General features: G+C 49.6%; 2 protein-coding genes across 8 annotated transcripts in view; one reads left to right on the top strand and one right to left on the bottom strand.

The window, feature by feature from the left end:
* Sugp2 (SURP and G-patch domain containing 2) overlaps nt 1–227 on the bottom strand; it is a 33,467-nt gene extending 33,240 nt beyond the window's left edge. The window contains exon 1 of the mRNA XM_026390095.2: nt 144–227. The gene's annotated coding sequence lies outside the window, so the exon portion shown is untranslated. The remainder of the gene's footprint in view (nt 1–143) is intronic.
* Armc6 (armadillo repeat containing 6) lies at nt 37–18,216 on the top strand. 7 transcript variants are annotated; one of them, XM_026390105.2, is made up of 10 exons: nt 240–317; nt 3,543–3,640; nt 4,562–4,691; nt 6,004–6,086; nt 8,499–9,072; nt 11,415–11,560; nt 12,727–12,858; nt 13,154–13,291; nt 15,090–15,332; nt 17,907–18,216. In XM_026390105.2, the coding sequence occupies exons 3-9, from the start codon at nt 4,571–4,573 to the stop codon at nt 15,300–15,302; spliced, it is 1,407 nt and encodes a 468-aa protein (XP_026245890.1). In that variant the 5' UTR covers nt 240–317; nt 3,543–3,640; nt 4,562–4,570; the 3' UTR covers nt 15,303–15,332; nt 17,907–18,216. The 7 variants fall into 7 exon arrangements, with proteins under 7 accessions (XP_026245889.1, XP_026245893.1, XP_026245890.1 ...); XM_026390104.2 differs by lacking the exons at nt 240–317; nt 17,907–18,216 and adding an exon at nt 37–124 and having other exon boundaries at nt 15,090–17,300; XM_026390101.2 differs by lacking the exon at nt 17,907–18,216 and having other exon boundaries at nt 15,090–17,300.
* The last annotated feature ends 1,221 nt before the right edge of the window (nt 18,217–19,437 follow it).

Here is a 19,437-nt window from a genome sequence, read left to right as displayed (position 1 = left end):
CAGGCCACCGCTGGCGAGCCTTTCTGCGCAGGCGCGGTGCTCGCTTTTTTTAGAGCCTGGTGGGGGTGGCGACTACGTTGAGCGTTCCGGACAAGTCGACAGACACTGTGCCGACACGCACCAGGTGGTCCTTTTTACTTTACCTGCAATCGTGGCTATCCTTAGTTACTCCGGGAGCTATCTGCCAAACTAAAGACGGCCTAGGTGAGGCGGCGCCACTGCGCCTGCGCTCGTACGGCGGCCGGAACGGGCCAGAGTTGGTGCCTTCCGTGACAGCTGCGAGCCCCACCCTTGCCCCACGTGGCTTCGAAGACCGGGTGAGCAGCGGCCAAGAACCCTGTTGCGCGCGGACTAGGGAGGGAGTGGATGCTGTGAGGTCGGGCTGGTGACTGCTGCAAAGCCCTCAGAATTTGATTTTGGGGAAGGAAGGAATCTTACTGAAGCCTCTAGGGGACCGAATCTGCCTTCCTGGCGTCTGCTTTCTTTGCATTTTTTTTTTTTTAATTCATTCAACACCTACGTACTGAGTGCCAGCAACGTGTCCGGCTCCGTCTTAGGCAGTAGGGGCAAGGAGACTAGAAGGTATAAGCAAATAAATAAATGAACCTTGTCGCTCTAGATATAAGTAATGCTATGCAAATAATAAAAGAGAATAATGGGATAGGAGAGGGGGGCTGTTTTACCCGGAGTGGGTTTGAAGTGTGTCCCTAGGTAGCTGGAAGGATGAAAATCAGGCACAGAAAGCAGTTTGGAAAAGTATGCATAAAGAAAGTGCGCCTAAGGAGACTGGGTTTTTTTTCTAAGTGGCATGGGAAGCCATTGCAGGGTTTTGAGCAAATGAATGAGGTAATATTTGTGTGCTTTGAAGGTCCTCTCTGGATTCTGTGTGGAGAGTAGAGGGAGAGGGTGTGGCAGGAAGGAGATAGACCACTCATGAGGGTTCCATCCCCATCGCTTGCGTGCACATGTATTTTATCAATGTTCGATTTCCCATGTTAAATTCATATATGCTGTAATTGCATAAGAGGTCTGTACTGGGGAGGTCATACTGGTCTTTAGAAGGAAAGAGGTCCTGATGTTTGGAACATGTTCAGATAGTAGCTGTGTGCACATGCACACACACACTCACAGGTTAACAATTGATGAAGCTAGGTGAAGGATATAAGGTGTTCCTTGCAACTTTACTGTAGGTTTAAAAAGAGATCTATTTTAAATGGAAACTTGATACCAGTTTGAGAATGGAAACAGTATTATTATAATAAACAAGGCAGATAAATTAAAACAATTAAAATGAAGAAAGTTATTAAACTCTGTTAAGGTTCTGGAACTGAGACCTGTCCTCCCTTAATTACTTAATTACAAAGGGATTATGGCAGGAGTTAATGACCCAGTTGTGCCTGTGAAGACATCATTGTCATTGTGGAAGCCAGGTGTGCCTGCCACCAAGCATTGCAAAGGGAATTGCTAGTGTGGGCCTCAGGCACTCTAGGAAAATTCTCTACTACTGAGCTATCTCTCTGCCCCTCCCTATTTTTATTAAAATGAATTGACATTACATACAGTTCCTCAGCCACACTACTAACTGCTCCATAGCACCACCCACTCCCAAACCTGGGGTTGGTGGCTACCTTACTGGACCACACAAATATAGAATATTCCATCATTACACAAAGTTCCACTGGACAGATAGTTAGATTGACGTTTGGGACCAATGATTTCATAGGTGAATTTTGCTCTTTGCCAGGAAACAGATGTTGTTTTTTCTTTTGAGGACGTGAGATCAAGTCATAGACTCACTTCCTGTCCAGCCCTTGTCAGGGTCCATCCTCACTGGTTTTGTACCTGATGGTTTTGCCAGCCTGTTGGGAGCATTCTCTAGATTTATCCTGGCTTGGCTGATCAGCTGGGATCGGAAGCAGAACTTTTCCTCATCCTTCCTTTTTAACCTGGGACCCCCTTGTATAAGACAGGCAGGATAAACGCTGGATCCTTTTATTTGTTTATTTTTTGGGGATCTGACCTGGGGCCTTGTGCGTGCCCGTACTATACCATTGAGCAACACTACCAACCCTGGATTTTTTTTTTTTTTTAAGAGCTTGCTTGTCTCATCTTTAGCTAATAGGTGCCTCTTAGGATTTGCTTCCTTCCTTGCTTTCTGATCTTACCAGATGCCCTAGCTCCTAAGATCTATGTCCTGCCAAAACATGGAATTAGCCATTCTTCCAGGGGCCCCGGATTCTATTCTATGGGAAATGGTATTTAGAGACCATAGATGGTGTTAAGGATGCTCAATGCTACTATGATATCATTTCCTTTAGGCATTTTCTGTTCTTATCATTAGAACATTAGAGGTTTGTTTGCTTAAAAGAAAATATATCAAGAGTTCATATTGAAATTTCAGTTCAAATTTAGGAGCTCTGAGCCAAGCACAGTAGTGCATACCTGTCATCCCAGGTACTCAAGAAGCTAAAGGCAGGAGTATTGCAAGTTCCAGGCCAACCTGAGCAACAGAACCAAACTCTGTTTCAAAATAAAATTTAGAAGAGGGCTGGATATATAGCTCAGTGGTAGAGGGCTTGCCTCACATGTGCCATTCCTGGGTTTAATACCCAGTACCACATACAAAACAAGGGGAAGAGATCTGAGATCCTCCCCCAACTTTATAGAGGTTCAGTATAGAGATATACGTTGTGTTATATATAAGTATATTGTGTATATTTGTTGTACATCGTCAAAATTACGTATGTATACATTGTGAAATATTCATCACAGTCATGCTAATTAACATAAAGATCTTTTGTGGGGCTGGGGTTGTGGCTCAGTGGTAGAGTGCTTGCCTAGCATGTGTGAGGCACTGGGTTCGAGCCTCAGCACTACATACAAAATAAATAAAAAATAAAGGTATTGTGTCCATCTACAATAGAAAAAATTTTTTTAAATAAAAAGAAGTTTTAAAAAAAGATCTTTTGTGTATGATGGGGTCAGAACTCTTAAGATCTGCCCTGTGTGAAGCACTGGGTTCCATCTGTAGTACTGCCAGAGGAAAAACAAAAGCAAACAACAGCATAAAACCCTCGACTCCTAGCAAATTTCAAGTATGCAATATACAGTATTGTTAATTAGATGGAGTTATGAGGTTTTACTTATTTCATCCTATGATCTTACAATCTTTTTTCCTTTGTTTGCAGTACTGGGACTGGAACCCAGAGTCTAGTATGCTAGGCAAGAACTCTACCACCAAGCTTCAACCACAGTTCTTTTTATTTTATTTTGAAACCGGGTCTCACTAAGTTGCCCAGGCTGGCCTAGATCCTCCTGCTTTAGCAGGATCCTGAGAGTTGGGGTGCCAGGTATGCCCGTACCATATCTGGCTCATTGAGGTTTTTTTGTTTTTTGCAGTGCTGGGCCTGCAATATTATTGCATATTATTGGCAAGAACTCTACCACTAAGCCTCATCCCCAGCCCAGATTAGTTGGCATAATTTCATTCTTGGTTTTTAGGGATTGCTTTTATTTTTATTTTGGTTTATTTCATTTTCTAGTCATATAAAGGATTTATATGGCTTCCAAATTCATCCCATTCCAGAAGATACACTCAGAGTGAATAATCCAGCTTCTGTCCCTTTCCCTTCCCTACCAGGTAACTATTTTTATTAGTTTCTTCTTTAGCCCTCCTTCTTATTAGTTATTACTATTAATTGTTATTTCTAAATTTTATATAACAGGTTGAGCATCCCTAATCTGTGTTCTGAAATTTTCCAAATTTTTAAACTTTCAGCTCTGTCATGGCCACACTGGAAAATTCCACACCTGATCTCATATAATGGGTTGCAGTCAAAACGGACACACTAAAAATATTGTATAAAATTACCTGCAGGCTGTGACCATGTGTGTAAGGTATATATGATGTATAAAGAATTTTCTGTTTGAATTTGGATCTCATCCCCAAGATAGCTCATAATTTATATGCAAATATTCTAAAATCCCCCAAATTATGTACTACTTAGGTCCCAAGTATTTCAGATAAGGGATAGTCAACCTGTAATATAATGGTACACTGTAATATAATGGTATCTTATTGCATAATTATATATAAGATTATGTGTGTAAGTATAATAAAGTATGATTACTACGTATTTAGTATTAGAACGACATTTTATACATATATGTGTGTATGTGTGTGTGTGTGTGTGTATGTTCATATATATATTTATTTTTTGAATGGCATTAAGGCTTTAACTCAGGGGCTCTCTACTTCTGAGCTATATCCACAGCCTTTTTAAAAATTTTAATGTAAGATAGGGCTTCACTAGTTTCTGAGGCTGGCCTTGAAGTTGCAATCCTCCTGCCTCAGCCTCCTTAGTAGCTGGAATGACACATGTGGGCCACTGTGCCCTGCTCTCTTTTGCGTTTTTCAAAGCTCTTTGGAAATTGTGTTGTTCCCTTTACCCATGATCTAGTGATAAGAATTTTTCTAGGGTTGATCCCGAGGCTAGGTGCTCCCCCAAAGTGGTGTTTTGCCTGCTCTCTCTTGACAAGCTTTCCTCTTGACTTTGCTCAGCACACAGAGATGACCTCCAAGCGCATCACCCAGGAGACCTTTGATGCAGCTGTGCAGGAGAACATCGAGGAGTTTGAGATGGGGCCAGAGGAAGCAGTGAAGGAGGCCATGGAGCAGTTTGAATCACAAGGTTAGGGCATTATGGCTTGGTCCACGGCTCTTAGACACAAGAGTGTTGGGATCCCGCCTGGACTGCCATAACCCCATCATGCCTGGCAGAGAAACTGGTGCCCCAGTTAGGCCAGGCCCTCTGGTCCGGCCGTGATCATGCCTACCCTCTCTTTTCTTCCATCTCACTGAGTCATTTATGAGGCTGGATCCTCTTTGTGGATCTCATTTTCTTTTTTTTTTTTTTTTTTTTTTTTAAAGAGGGAGAGAGAGAGAGAGAGAATTTTTAATAAATTTTTAATATTTATTTTTTAGTTTTCGGCGGACACAACATCTTTGTTTGTATGTGGTGCTGAGAATCAAACCCAGGCCGCACGCATGCCAGGCGAGCGCGCTACCGCTTGAGCCACATCCCCAGCCCCTGTGGATCTCATTTTCACTGTCACTTCCCTGAAATGGCTTTCCCTAACCTGGCCCTGGTAAGCAGGGCTACCTGCCCCACTGCACCCCCACTTGGGCTCAGAGTGGAAGAAGGTGATGGCAGTCATCAGCCGTGGAAATAGTGTGCCCAAACCAAGCCTTAGAGGAGAGTAGTTATTAAGGGACCATTTGTAATGGTGTAGGCAGGGTTTAGAGCCCCTGACAGCCAGGGCAGGACCCTTGATGGTCACAGCAGGGAGTAGGGGCTCTGGGCAGGAGTCTTCTGATAAGCATCAGGTCTTTGGGTAGAGGCAGGGCAGATTGCTAGAAATGAACACCACTGACCATTCCCCTCCTCCTGCCCCCAGTCTTGACTCTAGCTCCCATTGGACAGGCTCATTGAAGAGCCAGATGGCACTGAGCATGGCTCTGGGCTCAATCCCCACTACCCCCAACCAAAAGCCAGTGGGCAAGGGATCTGGGGTCCAGTCTCATAGGTCAGCCTCTTGGACACAGAGTAAAGTATACACAATGGCCAGGAGCTGGCAGGGTGATTGGAAGTGTCTGACCCAGTGAGTGCTTCCTGTAGGGGCAGCACAAGGCCAGGGAGAATGGGATCTCTGAGAGAAATGGCTGAGGGATCCCCTGTCCTCTCCCAGGCAGGAAGTGCCATCTCACTGCACAGAGATGGCAGTAGTGATGCGGCCCCACTTGGCCATGGCCTGGCTACCACTCTGCTCCCTTTGGCTGACCTGGGGAGGAGTCAGGCAGAAAGAAGCACTGGGAAGACCCCTGAAAGACCTCCTGAAGGGGGTATCTCAGCAGAAGGGACATGAGGTGTGACTTCCACTGATAGGCCAGAGGATGACAGTTGTCACTTCTTTTTTTCAGTGTTCCTATCTTCCTCTTTACAGGCGTTGATCTGAGCAACATTGTAAAGAGTGTGCCTAAAGTCTCTGCAGATGGACCCCAGGAGCCCACACATGATATCTTACAGGTAGGAGCATGGAGCCCATGTGAGAGGTCCCTCATCACTTTGGAATAATCTTGGTGGATAGCTCTTCCCTTTCCTCATGGCAGAAGGCAGGCTCTGAAGGTCAGTGACCTACCTGGTGTGCCTAGGCCAGCTTGAGTTTGCAGCCACATCTCTCCCTGAGTCCCAGTCTGAGGGCAGCACAGCCTTTGGGGGGCTGCTGAGCTCCACATGGAGCCCATGATCTGAGGTCAGAATCCACAGCATGCTCTTGGTTGTCCCTGGTTCAAGGAGCCTGGGGTTGAGGGTGGCATAGGACAGCATTTCTGGCCTCCCAGAGAGAGAGAAAATTGCAAGAGGAGGATGTAAGGCAGTCTTTATTGAACACCAACCATTTATTAGCACTTTACAGCCAGTCTATTAAACATTTAAACTCACTTGTTGAAGCTGGGCATGGTGGCATAGGCCTGTAATCCCAGTGACTCAGGAGGCTGAGGCAGGAGGATTGCAAATTCAAGGCTAGTCTAGGCAACATGGTGAGACCATGTATCCAAAAAAAAGACGAAGTTGGAGGAGACACCTTGGATGCAAACCCAACTCTGCATAAGGGCAATGTGTCCTTATATAGGATCCTTCTGGCTCCGACCTTGCAGAGGTCTTGTGAAAATGGCTCCTTGTTGTCCCCACCACTCTCCTCCTTTGCTAGTAAGGTTGAATTTTATTTATTTTTTATTTGTGGTGCTGGGGATTCAACCCAGGGCCTTGTGTATGCGAGGCTAGCAGTCTACCAACTGAGGTATATCCACAGCCCCTTATTTTTATTATTTTTATTTATTTTTTAATTCTTTTTTTTTAGGGCTGGGGATGTGGCTCAAGCAGTAGCGCGCTTGCCTGGCATGCGTGTGGCCCGGGTTCGATCCTCAACACCACATACAAACAAAGATGTTGTGTCCGCCAAATACTAAAAAAAAAATAAATAAATAAATAAAAAATTTTAAAAATTCTTTTTTTTTAAAGAGAGAGAGAGAGAACTTTTTAATATTTATTTTTCAGTTTTCAGTGGACACAACGTCTTTATTTTATTTTTATGTGGTGCTGAGGATCAAACCCAGCGCCCCGCGCATGCCAGGCGAACGTGTTACTGCCTGAGCCACATCCCCAGCCCAATTTTTATTTTTTTGCAATGCTGGGAATGGCACCCAGAACCTTAGAGTAGGCAAAAGCTCTACCACTGAGCTATACCATCAGCTCCTAACTTTTTTTTTTTTTGTACTGGGGGTTGAACTCTGGTGCCTTACCACCAAGCTACATCCCCAGCCCTTTTTAATTTTTTTGTTCTGAGACAAGATCTCACTAAGTCACTGAGGGTCTCACTGAGTTGCTGAGGCTGGCCTCAAACTTGCGATCCTCCTGCCTCTGCCTCCCAAGTTGCTGTGATTACAGGCACGTACCACCACACCCAGGTTCCCAGACTCATTTTTTTTTAATATTTATTTTTCGGTTTTAGGTGGGCACAATATCTTTTTTTTTACATTTATGTGATGCTGAGGATTGAACCTTGCACGTTCTAGGCGAGCACTTTACCACTGAACCCCAACTCCAGCCCCCAGACTCATTTTTTTAAGTATTCTCTTGTGTGGTAGCATATCCTCAATTTAGGTTCACAGTTAGGGAGGGCCGGCTCATAGGTATCTTTGACCTTTATGAGTGTTAAGATCAAATCAAAGCCCTTTGAGCTGATGGTTTCTGTCCAGTTGCCCTTGCCTGAGCTGGTGCCAGTGATCTCATCAGCTCTAAGCACACAGATTCCTCTTGAGCTCATGCTGAGGCATGTCCTGAGATTGTATTGCTGAATGGCAGCGAGACTGATCTGCCCTGTTCAAATTGTTTTCTTTCATCATGTTTCCCACATGACTTAGAGCTATATTTGGGTAAATCAACCGTGTATATTTGGCAAGTACTCTGTAAATATTTGGGGAGTGAATGAGAGGTACAGCAAAGAGACATCTTGATGGGCAGATCTGATGAAGGTGACTTTCTTCTTTTTCCCTCTAAGGGTGGACGATGGCAGTTGTGTCAGTTTTGTTTGGCTGGCCTCACTTCTGGGTTCACTTACGGCTTCTCCAAGTCAACTAGGAGTGGGATGTTTAATATGTCCACACACAGGTGTGCAGTTCCTTAGCAGGGACCCTGAGACAGCTGAGGCCTTCCTTCTCACTAAAAAGTATAAGTATGGCCAGGGGTGGTGGCCCCGTGCTTGTGGTCCCCCATGCAGAAGTCTGAGGAGGGAAGATGGCAAATTTTGACCCTACATTATTTCCATCTTCCACCCAGATCCTGGAGGAGGGGACCCTGCAGGGATGCAGACACTGTCACCATGGCCCTGGGTTCCCATCTCTGGGCTGAGCTGACACTAGTTTCTTCTTTATCTCCCAGGCCCTGGGTGACCTGCAGAAATCTGTGGCCTCCTCTAGCCCCGAAGAGGTGTCCACCCACCTTACCCGCTTCTGTGACCAGTGCAAACAGCACAAAGCCTGCCGCTTCCTGGCGGCCCAGAAAGGAGCCTACCCCGTTATCCTGGCTGCCTGGAAGCTGGCTGCTGCAGGAGACCAGAACCTTCTGCTCCAGGCCCTCAACGCCCTGTCAATGCTGACTGATGGCCAGCCTGACCTTCTAGATGCCCAAGGCCTACAGCTGCTGGTGGACACACTGGCCCAGAGTGCTAATGAAGCCAACCTGACCTGCTCTGGGATCCGCTGTGTGCGACATGCCTCTCTAAAGCATGAGCAGAATCGGCAGGGCCTGGTGAAGGCTGGTGTGCTACCCCTGTTGACCAGTGCCATTGCCCAGCATGGCCAGCATGCTGAGGTGGTGAGGGAGGCATGCTGGGCCCTCCGCATCATGACCTTTGATGATGACATTCGTGTGCCCTACAGCAACGCCCACAACCATGCCAAGATGATCGTGCAGGAAAACAGAGGCTTGAAGGTGCTCATTGAGGCTGCCAAAGGTAGGAGCCCCAGCTGATGTGATCAGTGACAGTGCAGCAGCAGGCAGGCTGTGGCCAGGGTGAGTTGTGCTCAGCATGAGCAAGAGCCTGGATTCAGTCCCTGCACCAAACTAACAAAAAGAAACAAAGAAAGAAAGAGAAAGAATCAGGGTTTCAGACTGCTTCAGGTATGGCTAGGTCCGGGCTCCTCTTCCCTATTGGCCTAGTCCCACTCACATGGCTACCCTAGTAATAGAAGTGGATTTATGCTTCCTGGTGGCTCCTGAAGAGTTCCAGGCAAGCATTCATTGGCCAGGAGTGGGTCTGTTGCCCATCCCTGGAAATGTTTATGGAGGTGGCCCACTGAGCCCAGCCACATGGAAGAAGATGAGGAAGAGGAATTCCCTAAAGAGCAGGAGTCGGGGAGTCTTGCCGGCCTTCCCGAGTCAGTCCAAGATGAAAGTTGACATTTTCTTGTTCATATTTGGCTGTAGATTATTGTGCAGGGTGACCAGGGAGCTGGCCATAGGAAGCCATACCCTGACTTTTGGACCCTAAAGCCTCTGTCCTCCACCATGTCCACCACACCTACCAGCAAAGGCCTGACAGAGGTCCAGCACACAGGAGGTGCTGGAAGAATGAGTTCTCCTCTCCTGCTGCCCTGTATCTCTGGCTCTGCAGCCAAGCCTGTCTGCCAGGGAGCCAGGCCTGCTTCAGTCCCCTGCACACCTCCAGAGAAGCTGACTACATATTGAGCTGCTTTTCTGGGTAGGTTTCATCTTTCCTGTCTGTTTATGGGAGCTTGAATTAGCCTGGCACCAGAGAGAAGGACATGTAGCATATGTATATATGAAGCTTTTCTATTTTTGGTGCTGGGGATGGAACCAGGGCCTCACACATGCTGAGCACATGCTCTACCACTGAGCTGCACCCCCAATCTCTGAAGTTACTTTGTGTAAAAAAAAAAAAGGGCTCATGTATTGTGAGCTGCAATTCTTAGGACAGGGTAGAGACTGCCAGGCAGCCCCAGGGCCATGTCTTTCTCCTCAGATAATCCGGTTTCCCTCTTAAAGCCTTCTCTTGATTGGATGAGGCCCATCCACATGGTCTAGGGTCATCTCAGATCCTTACTTAACAGCAATTGGTTGTGGCTGGTGACCACATCCACAGAATACCTCCACATCAGCCTTGGAGGGATCTCTGGGACCCAGACCCAGTAGACACATGCACTGGCCATCCCAGAGCTCTGTATCAGTTATTATTATTCTTTTGTGTGTGGTACTGGGAATTGAACCCAGGGGTATGTGACCACCGAGCCACATCCCAAACCTGTTTTTTATTTTTTATTTTAAGACAGGGTCTTGCTAAGTTGCTTAGAGCCTTGCTAAGTTGCTAAGGCTGGCTTTGAACATAAGATCCTCTTGCCTCAACCTCCCGAGTCACTGGAGTGACAGGTGTATACCACCATGCCCAGCTCCTCTGTATCAGTTATAAATATTTGCCAGATGGGAAAGACAGTAGAATGAATTGAACATAACTGTTCTATGTTCACATATGAATACACGACCAGTGTAACTCCACATCACGTACAACCACAAGAATGGGAAGTTACACTCCATCTATGTATGATATGTCAAGATACATTCTACTGTCATGTGTCACTAAGTAGAATGAATTTTTTTTAAATAAGAAAATAAATAAATATTTGCTGAGCTTGCTGGCACCTGCCTGTTATCCTAGCAGGATTGCAGGTTTGAGGCCAGTTTGAGCAACTTCGGGAAACCCTCTCTCAAATAAAAAAGAAGGGCTGGGGAATGTAGCTCGATGATAGAGTGCCCTGGTTTAGTCCCCAGTGCTGCAGGAGGAAAAATGAGAATCATTTGCACTGTGGGCGCCAGGGCAGGCATCTGCTCCCCATGTTGAACCTCAAACTTCGTCTGGGACACTAGTGTTTTGCCCGTCAGCTCAGTCTGTGTGTCCCTCTGTGGTTTTCTGTTGCACTTATTCTGTCATTCCCACCCCAGGATCATAAAAATAGTCTCGGATGTTTTATTTTGGTGCTATTATGGTTTTCTTTTTTTAGTTGAGACCATCAGTTGGTCTGGAATTTATTTAGAGCACCGGGGTGGAAGGGTGGAGGAGGGGCGCTCTCCCCTCTCCTCCATCAGCGACCAGCAGGGGGCAGCGCCAGCCTGAGATGCCCCTCCTGTCTACTCCTGGGGCCTTTCTGGTGCAGGCAGCTATCCTCTGAGGCAGAGGGACTGGGTTCCACTAGTGGATAAGGACCTCACCAAGCCAAGGTCCCTTTCCCTCTTCCTAGGGTCTCTCCCAAAGCCAATAGTGCATTTTTTGTCTCCCTCCAGGCTTTTCCGACAATCCCAGTGTCCTGAGTGAGCTCTTCAGCACCCTGTCTCGCCTGGCTGTCCGTAATGAGTTCTGTCAGGAAATAGTTGACCTTGGGGGCCTCGGCATCCTGGTGACCCTGCTAGCCAACTGTAATAACCACCAGGTAGGAGCCTAGAACCTTGAGGGTGCACGGCCCCTGGCTGGGGTTTGATTTATTGTTTCCTGCAACGAAGGCTCCTGCCCCTCTGAGTCCCAGCCAGCAGGATAGGCCACCGTCAGAATAAGTTGGTGCTATCTGCCAACCCGGGAACCATGGTACAGTTTTCTTTTTACTAACCCAAGTATAGGAACTAAAGTTGCAGAGCAAAACAAACCTGCGCCCCCGCCTTTTTTTATTGGCAGTACTGGGAATGGAACCCACGGCCTCACACATGCTAGGCAAATGCACTACCACTGAGCCACACCCCCAGCCCGTGTTTATTTTTTATTTTAAGACAGGGTCTCACTAAGTTGCCCTGGCTGGCATCGGGCTTGTGATTCTCCTGCCTTAGCCTCCCAAGTTACTGAGATTACCTCGCTGTCCTTTTGCACCATTTTATGTTCTGGAAGGAATGGGAGGAAGAGGATGGGGGAATCTGCTCACCAGGGCAGGGCCCGGTCATGGCATGTGGTGCTTGCCTCTGTTTCCTTCCGTGGGACAGGAGGGGAGTCCTCTACCATCGCTCCATCATTTAGCAGCTGCTTATCAGCCTCTCTCCCTGTGCTTGGCCCAGGATGCAGCCAGCATGCGTCTGTCCAAGGCAGGCTGACAGAAAAGCCCCTGGGGCACCTGGCTGTGACAGCCAGACTTGTTCTGTGCAGTGGCAAAGAGCCCAGTTAGAACTGGCCCCAGCAAAGGAGGGAAGGCATTTTACTTGACAGTCCCAGGATGGGGCCTCGGTTTTCTCCTCTCAACTCTGTCCCAGAAGTTGGCAGTCCCAGTTATTATTATTATTATTTTTTTTTAATAGTGCTGAGGATGGAACCCAGGGCCCAAGTCACATGTTCACTATCCCTAGAAGGGAGGGGTGATCAAGTAAGCCAGATGTCCTGCCTGGACCCAAGTGGCCTAAGCCCAGGTGTCTGCCTCTAGAAGCCTCCCTTCCCTTCTCTGTGCCATTAAGGCTACCCACATTCCCCAGGACAGCTACACCCGTCATTGAAACAGACCAACAGCCCCAGGCCCTTCCTCAAGACCCCTCCCACAGTCTAGCAACCCAGAGGCTCACGCCTGGCCCAGCTCAGGAGGAGGACCTGGCTGGGTGCATCCAGGCCTTGCCTTCTGTGCAGGACCTTGTCAAGCAAGTGCTGAGCGCCCTGCGGGCCATCGCAGGCAACGATGATGTGAAGGATGCCATTGTCCGAGCCGGTGGGACAGAGTCCATTGTGGCCGCCATGACCCAGCACCTGGCCAACCCCCAGGTATCCACCTCAGGGGCACGTGGGGTGGGGTTGGCGGCTGGAGGCCTGCTGTTTCCATGTCCACCTGGAGCTCTGCTCTTCCTCACTTCTCAGCAGGGCCATGGCCAGGGGAGGTGAGCAAGGGGCCTGGACTCTGTCTCAGATACTGGCCTGAGTGTCCTGGGTGAGCACCAGGCTACCTGAGATCCAGCCAGGGCCAGTGCCCTCACTGGTGGTGGTGACCATGAGGGCTGGGGGAAGGAGGGAGTCCATCTGCCTTGTCTCCGCTGCCTCTCACCCATGACTGATCCCACAGGTATGTGAGCAGAGCTGTGCGGCCCTGTGTGTCCTGGCCCTGCGAAAGCCAGAGAATAGCCGGGTCATCATGGAGGAGGGCGGGGCCCTGGCCGCATTGCAGGCCATGAAGGCACACCCACAGGAGGCTGGCGTGCAGGTGACAGGGGTGGATTGGGTGGGGGGTGGTTGAGGAAGGAAGGTGGGGGCATGTGAGGGGCAAGCAGGAGGCTGACTTGCAGTGGTATGGGGGCAGAGGCAGGAGATCTGTGTGGAGGTGGACTGTGTTGGGGGGACAGGAAGCTGGTGGGCAGGCAGTGGTGTGGGGCACGAGGCCAACATACAGGTGAGAGCAGATTCTCCCTGCCCATGTCTCCACCACAGCCTGAACCCTCAAGGCCTCTTCCTTTCTATCTTTTCTTTGGGGGGGGGAACTGAGGATTGAACTCAGGGGCACTCACCTACTGAGGCACATCCCCAGCCCTTTTGGATGTGTCTTACTAAGTTGTTGAGGCTGGCATGGAACTAATGATCCTCCTGTCTCAGCCTCCTAAGCCACTGGGATTACAGGTGCACGCCACGCACCCAACCCTTCCTTTCCATCTTCTAACCAATGCTGAACTCTTCCAGGGGCATCTTTTCTCCTAACCATTTGTTTGTTCATTTGTTCTTTTTTTTTTTTTTGTACTGTGGGTGGAACCCCGAGCCTTAATCATGCTACAAAAATGCTCTGCCACTGATTTACATCCTCAGCCTTTTTTATTTCTTGAGACAGAGTCTTGCTAAGTTGCCCAGGCTGGCCTCAAACTTAGGTTCCTCCTGCCTCAGCCTCCTGAGTAGCTGGGATTACAGCCATGTGCCATCAAGTCTAGCTTCCCTTTGCTCTTTGTACATTTACTCTTCTACTTTCTTGAAAATCTCTTAGGGAGACCTGGGGAGGAGAAGGGGGGTAGCACAAAGGGGACTCTGCCTGGGATTTTGGGAGGCTACCAGCCCCTCCTTGGACTACCAATCTTATTGCTGGCTGTGGGACCCACCACCTATACCTCACCATCATTTTCACTCCTGCCTGAACTAGACGCCTCCCTGTGGTCCTGGGCCCCTCCCCACTTCTCCTCTTCCCAGCACAGGGGCCTTAAACACACCAGGCTAGGTGGGGTGCCATGGTGCATACCTGTAACCCCAGCAACTTGGGAGGCTGCGACGGGAGGACTATAAGTTCAAGGCCAGAGTAGGCAACTTAGAGAGGCCCTAAGCAACTTTGTGAGACCCTGTCTCAAAATTTAAAAAAGGGCTGAGGAAGTGGTTCAGTGGTAAATGCTCCTGGGTTCAGTCCCCAATACCAAAAAATAAAAAATAAAAACCATACCAGGCTGGGTCCCACGGGGACTTTGTTCTCACTGATCCCCACTCTGGGGCTCCATCCTCTGGGTTGGCCCATCACCTTGTCTACTCCTTCTCACTCTGACTGGCAGACCCTCCTGCTCCCTGCTTCCCATCTGCTCTTCTGTTAGTGACAGGAGCCCCACCACACTGGGATGCTTTAGGGCAGTCCCTCACACCTAAGCACAGAAAATGCAGGCTACAGATGCCCACCAAATGAGTAACAATATACAGTTGGCCCTGTTTCTCTGGTTTTTATATTCAGGGATTTAACTGAGGATTGAAAATATATGTTTTTAAATAATCACATCTGACTGGGTACATTGGTGCATACCTATAATCTCAGTGACTTGTGGAGGCTGAGGCAAGAGGACTACAAGTTTGAGGCCAGCCTCAGCGACTTCATGAGACCCCTTTTCAAAATAGCTAGAGAACTAGATAGTGCTGGGTATAGCTCAGTGGTAAAGCACCCTGGGTTCAATCCCTAGTACCCCTCAAAAAATAGAATAACTCTTTACACAGCATATATAATAGGTGTCCATCTTTCCCAGAAACTCATAGTGTCTCTCCTCCAGAAACAGGCCTGCATGCTGATCCGAAACCTGGTAGCCCGCAGCCAAGACTTCTCCAAGCCCATCCTGGACTTGGGGGCTGAGGCACTCATTTCACAGGCCCGAGCGGCCCACCGAGACTGTGAGGACGTGGCCAAGGCCGCCCTGCGGGACCTGGGCTGCCGAGTTGAGCTGAAAGAATTGTGGACAGGCCAGAAGGGTAACCTGGCACCATGAACCCAGGCTCAGTCTAGGCTGTGACCTTGGGTGAGTCGAATGACACAGAAATGAGGGGAGATCTGTGTCCCACCACTCTGCCCCCCATATTCTGTTCCCCTATGGCAAACACTGTCCTCTCTCGGGTGCCAGGTAAAGGCTGCAGGGCTAAGGAAGCATGGACCAGGCAGAAAGCAAGCTCCTGGGATCTTGTGTCCCCAGGCCAGCTAGCAGCCACAGTCCTGCCCCTCCCCCATGCCCTTGCCTATCAGAAGTTCCTTCTCAGCATTTCCGGGGGGCAAAGGGCACATTCTGCTGCCCACTGTCCTATCTGAAGTTAGCGCTGTGAGCCAGTCTCAGACAGTTCTGGGACTGTTCTCACACCTGCTCTGATAAGTTCCTTCAGAACTCTTCCTCTTTCTTCTCACCTGTCTAGTGGGTCCTGGACACCTCCCTCTGCTGGCTAGGGGCGGGGGTCAAGGCTCATCTGTCTTGAGGGTCTGGCCAGCTGTGGTGCCTGATAATAAAAGACCACTGGAGGGGTCTCTTTTGTAACTCGGCTGAATATGGGGACTGCAGCACTGATCCCAACAACTTGGAGAGGGAAGGTCCTTTGGAGAGGCCTCGAGGTTTTGGGAGCAGCTTGGAATATATGATATATTGTCACCTGTTGTCCTGAATCAGGAAGGTTCCTGAGTCCATGATCAAGTTCACTATTTATGAGCATGTACTGTTTCTGGGAGGTTACAGAGATCGCCTTCCTACCCTAACCTCAGCTCTGTGGCCTTGAGCAAGTGACATGACATCTCTGAGCTTCAGAGTTTCTTTTAGTGGGGAGGGGTACTGGGGATTGAAGCCAGGGGCAGTTTATCACTGAGCCACATTCCCAGCCCTTTTTATTTTTCATTTTGAGACAGGGTCTTGCTAAGTTGCTTAGGTTCTCACTAAGTTGCTAAGGCTGGCTTTGAACTTGTGATCCTCTTGTCTCAGCCTCCCAAGTTGCTGAGATTCAGGTGTGTGCCACTGCACCTGGCTGAGCTTCAGTTTTGATCCTCTTAAAATGAGGAGTGGCATGGTGGTACACACCTATAATCCTAGCACCTATAGAGGCCAGGGCAGGAAGATCACAGATTTGATGCCAGCCTGGACAACTTAGACCATGTCTCCAAATTTATAAAAGATTGGGAGTGGGGCTGGGGTTGTGGCTCAGTGGTAGAGCACTTGCCTGGCACATGTGAGACACTGGGTTTCATCCTCAGCACCACATAAACAAAGTTAAAAAAAAAGATTGGGGATGTAGCTCATTGTTAGAGCCCTTGCATAGTATTTATAAAAGAAATCCTGGGTTCTAACCCTAGCACTGACAAAAAGAAAAAAGAAATGAGAATTGGAGGTGATAGATCCCTTCTGAGGGGTGTTGGAGTCCCCGGTGCCAATCCATTAACGAGGACACAGTTTTGAGAAGAAGGAAAAAGGGTTATTGCTTTGCCAATAAAGGAGAAACACAGGGGACTCCTGTCCCAAAGGCTGTGATTCTGCCCATCAGCAGGAACAGAGGGGTTTTTATAGAGGTGATTCAGAGAAAATGAGATTAGGGAGGAGAAATAGAAGATCAGGGAGGAGAAGTTTAGGGAAAAGAAGGTTGGGAAAAAGAAAAAAAAAAACATTAGTTTCAAAGCCACAAGGGACATAGTCAAAGCATCAAGGGAACCCTGTTACAGATTCAGGGTGGGCATGTTTGGGGTTGCTCCCAGGCATTGCCAACTTCACCCCTGTCACTCCAGGAGGACTGGCAGTGTCATGGTCTTTGCTGGTGGGGTGTCTCTGGCAGCCTGTTTCTCCTCTCTGACCCTCGGTTTTCCATCTGTAGGATGGACATTATTGTTGCCCCCAGTGCTCATCCTTCATCCCAGGTGTTCTGGGATCCCCCAAAATATTGTAGACCCTAATTTTCCTGCTCTGAAGCCAGCTTAGAGGACACACTGAGGTCACCCCAGTAGTTCAATGGAGGTCAGAACAACCTGGGGCTCTCCAGTGGGTGCCACCCCCCTTCCTGCCCAGGCCTCTCCCCTCCCTCCCTCCCTCCCTCCCCCCTCCACCTCTCATGGCCCTCCAGCTCTCCCAGCCCACCCGCAGCCTTGCCACACCCCTACCCTGCCTGGGCAGGCCTGAATTCCCTCAGTCCATGACCAGAAGAACCTTAGTTTTCATGGAAACCAGTCAATGTAAATAGCTGGGGTAGGGTGGGAGGGGGAAGTCACCCTGGTTCCATCTCCTTGTAGTGTCAAAATCCCCACCCCCAGCATGGAAGAGCCCCAGTCAGCCCAGAGGGGCAGACCTGAGCCTCAGACTGGGCCACTCTGCCCTGCCCCCCTCCCTCAGGGGACTCACCAGGATCTGTGTGAAGGATCTTGTGCCTGCCCTAGGCTACCCTGGCTTGGCTTTTGGAACAACATGTGTGCGACCTTGGACAGTCCTCCGCACTGTTCATCTGTCATGCCCCAGTCTTTCTCCCAATCTGCCTGTGGCTTCCAGGTGCCCCCCACATAAAACCAACTAGTCTTTGGTGGCCCACAGGCCAGCCTGACCCAGGCCTGGCCCACTGCCCGCTCTGTCTTCCCACAGCTCCTCACCCTGTGCCACACTCTGCGCCAGCCTCACTCTGCGCCAGCCACACTGGCCGCCTCAGTCCACGGCCTCTGCACGGCTGTGCCCTGTGCCTGGAGCCCACCTCCTGCAGCTCTCCCTTGACTGGCTCCACCTGCCACCAGGTTTCAGTTCCTATGTTGCCTTTTCAGGGAGACCCCTGTCACATCACCCCGTGTTCCACCTCTGGCCTCTGACCCTGTCCAAGGTCACCTCCTGTGTAAACCCTTCCCTTTGTCTTGCATGGCCCCCTGCTGCTTGCTGTGGGCAGGCTCCCCTCCCCGCTGCGCTCCAGCTTCCTATTCATATTTTTGAACTGCACCTGAATAAACTAGAGAAGAACACTGTGTGGTTGGAGGGAAGGCCCTACCAGCGGCTCCAACGTCCTCCACTGGGCCCCTGGCCAGCTTCTTTGGGAGGAGCTGGCTTCACCTTATCAGTCTGTTTCACCTGGGGCCTTAGGAAATGGGAGTCTTCAGCGAGTGTGGCTCAGAGCACGTTTGGATAGACACATTGGGTGAGGTCGCACAAGGGGCTGAAAACCCCATATTTTCCTGGAGTCAGCAGGCCAGTGTCCCCATCCCTGCTCAGCAGCCTTAGACATGTCACCTCTACTCCATGAGTCTCAGTTCCCTATGTGAACACAGGCTGGATCTGTCACTGCATGGTCACAGCCTCCAGTAAGACCTGGTTCAGAGGACCCACCCAGCACATGGCACTTGCTGTCCTTGTTGACAACATAGAGACATGGGCTGAGGGGGACCTTGCTGCAGGGGTGAGCATATTTGACCACCTCTGCTTCTGTGCACTGTGGACAAGTGGCCTGACTTCTGAGCCTTGGGAGACTTGAGTGGGACCACCTTGACCTGGAACTGGCCTCGCAGCCATCAGTACTCTGTTTAGAATGCTTCCCTCCAGCCAGGGAAGGGCCCAGGGTCCTGGGACAGAACATCGTTGCCTTCCCGGCCTTTGAGAGGCTTGGAGTGTGAATCCCATTTTCCATATAAGAAGTAGTCTCACCCCCATTCAAAGGGCCATACAAGATCGAGACCCCAGCTTGGCCCTCCTCCGTGCCCCTCCTTTATCAACCTTGCTAAGCTGAACTTGGGCAAATGACTTTCTGGCCTCAGTTGATCCTGGGCCTGGCCCTGACCCATAACTGTCATATAAGATGATTCCTGGGATCCCTGAAGGTAGAGAAAACTGGGAAGCAGGTAGGCAGTGTCTTGCCCAGGGCCATGCAGGCAGAAGATCTGGGATCCTGGGCATCCTAGCTGGACTCCGCTGAGGTGCCTGTGATGAGGGTGTCATTTGCTGGAGCCAAGGGGCATTGTCTGCCATGGTTGGAGGGTGGCAGGGAGGTTTGGCTGTTGCCAGCCTGCTGACAAGGGAACAGAAGCCAGAGCCCAGCTAGTGCCTCTGGCACATCAGCAGAGGCAGCATGGTGCTGGCTTGCTGCCTGACCCTTGCCTCCGTTGGCACTGTCCCCAGGGGTGCCATGGGGCCTTCC

Source organism: Urocitellus parryii, chromosome 3 (assembly GCF_045843805.1).
Source record: "Urocitellus parryii isolate mUroPar1 chromosome 3, mUroPar1.hap1, whole genome shotgun sequence".
NCBI lineage: Eukaryota > Metazoa > Chordata > Mammalia > Rodentia > Sciuridae > Urocitellus > Urocitellus parryii.
Note: the sequence above shows the minus strand (reverse complement) of the source record. Positions and strands in the feature narration are given on the sequence as shown.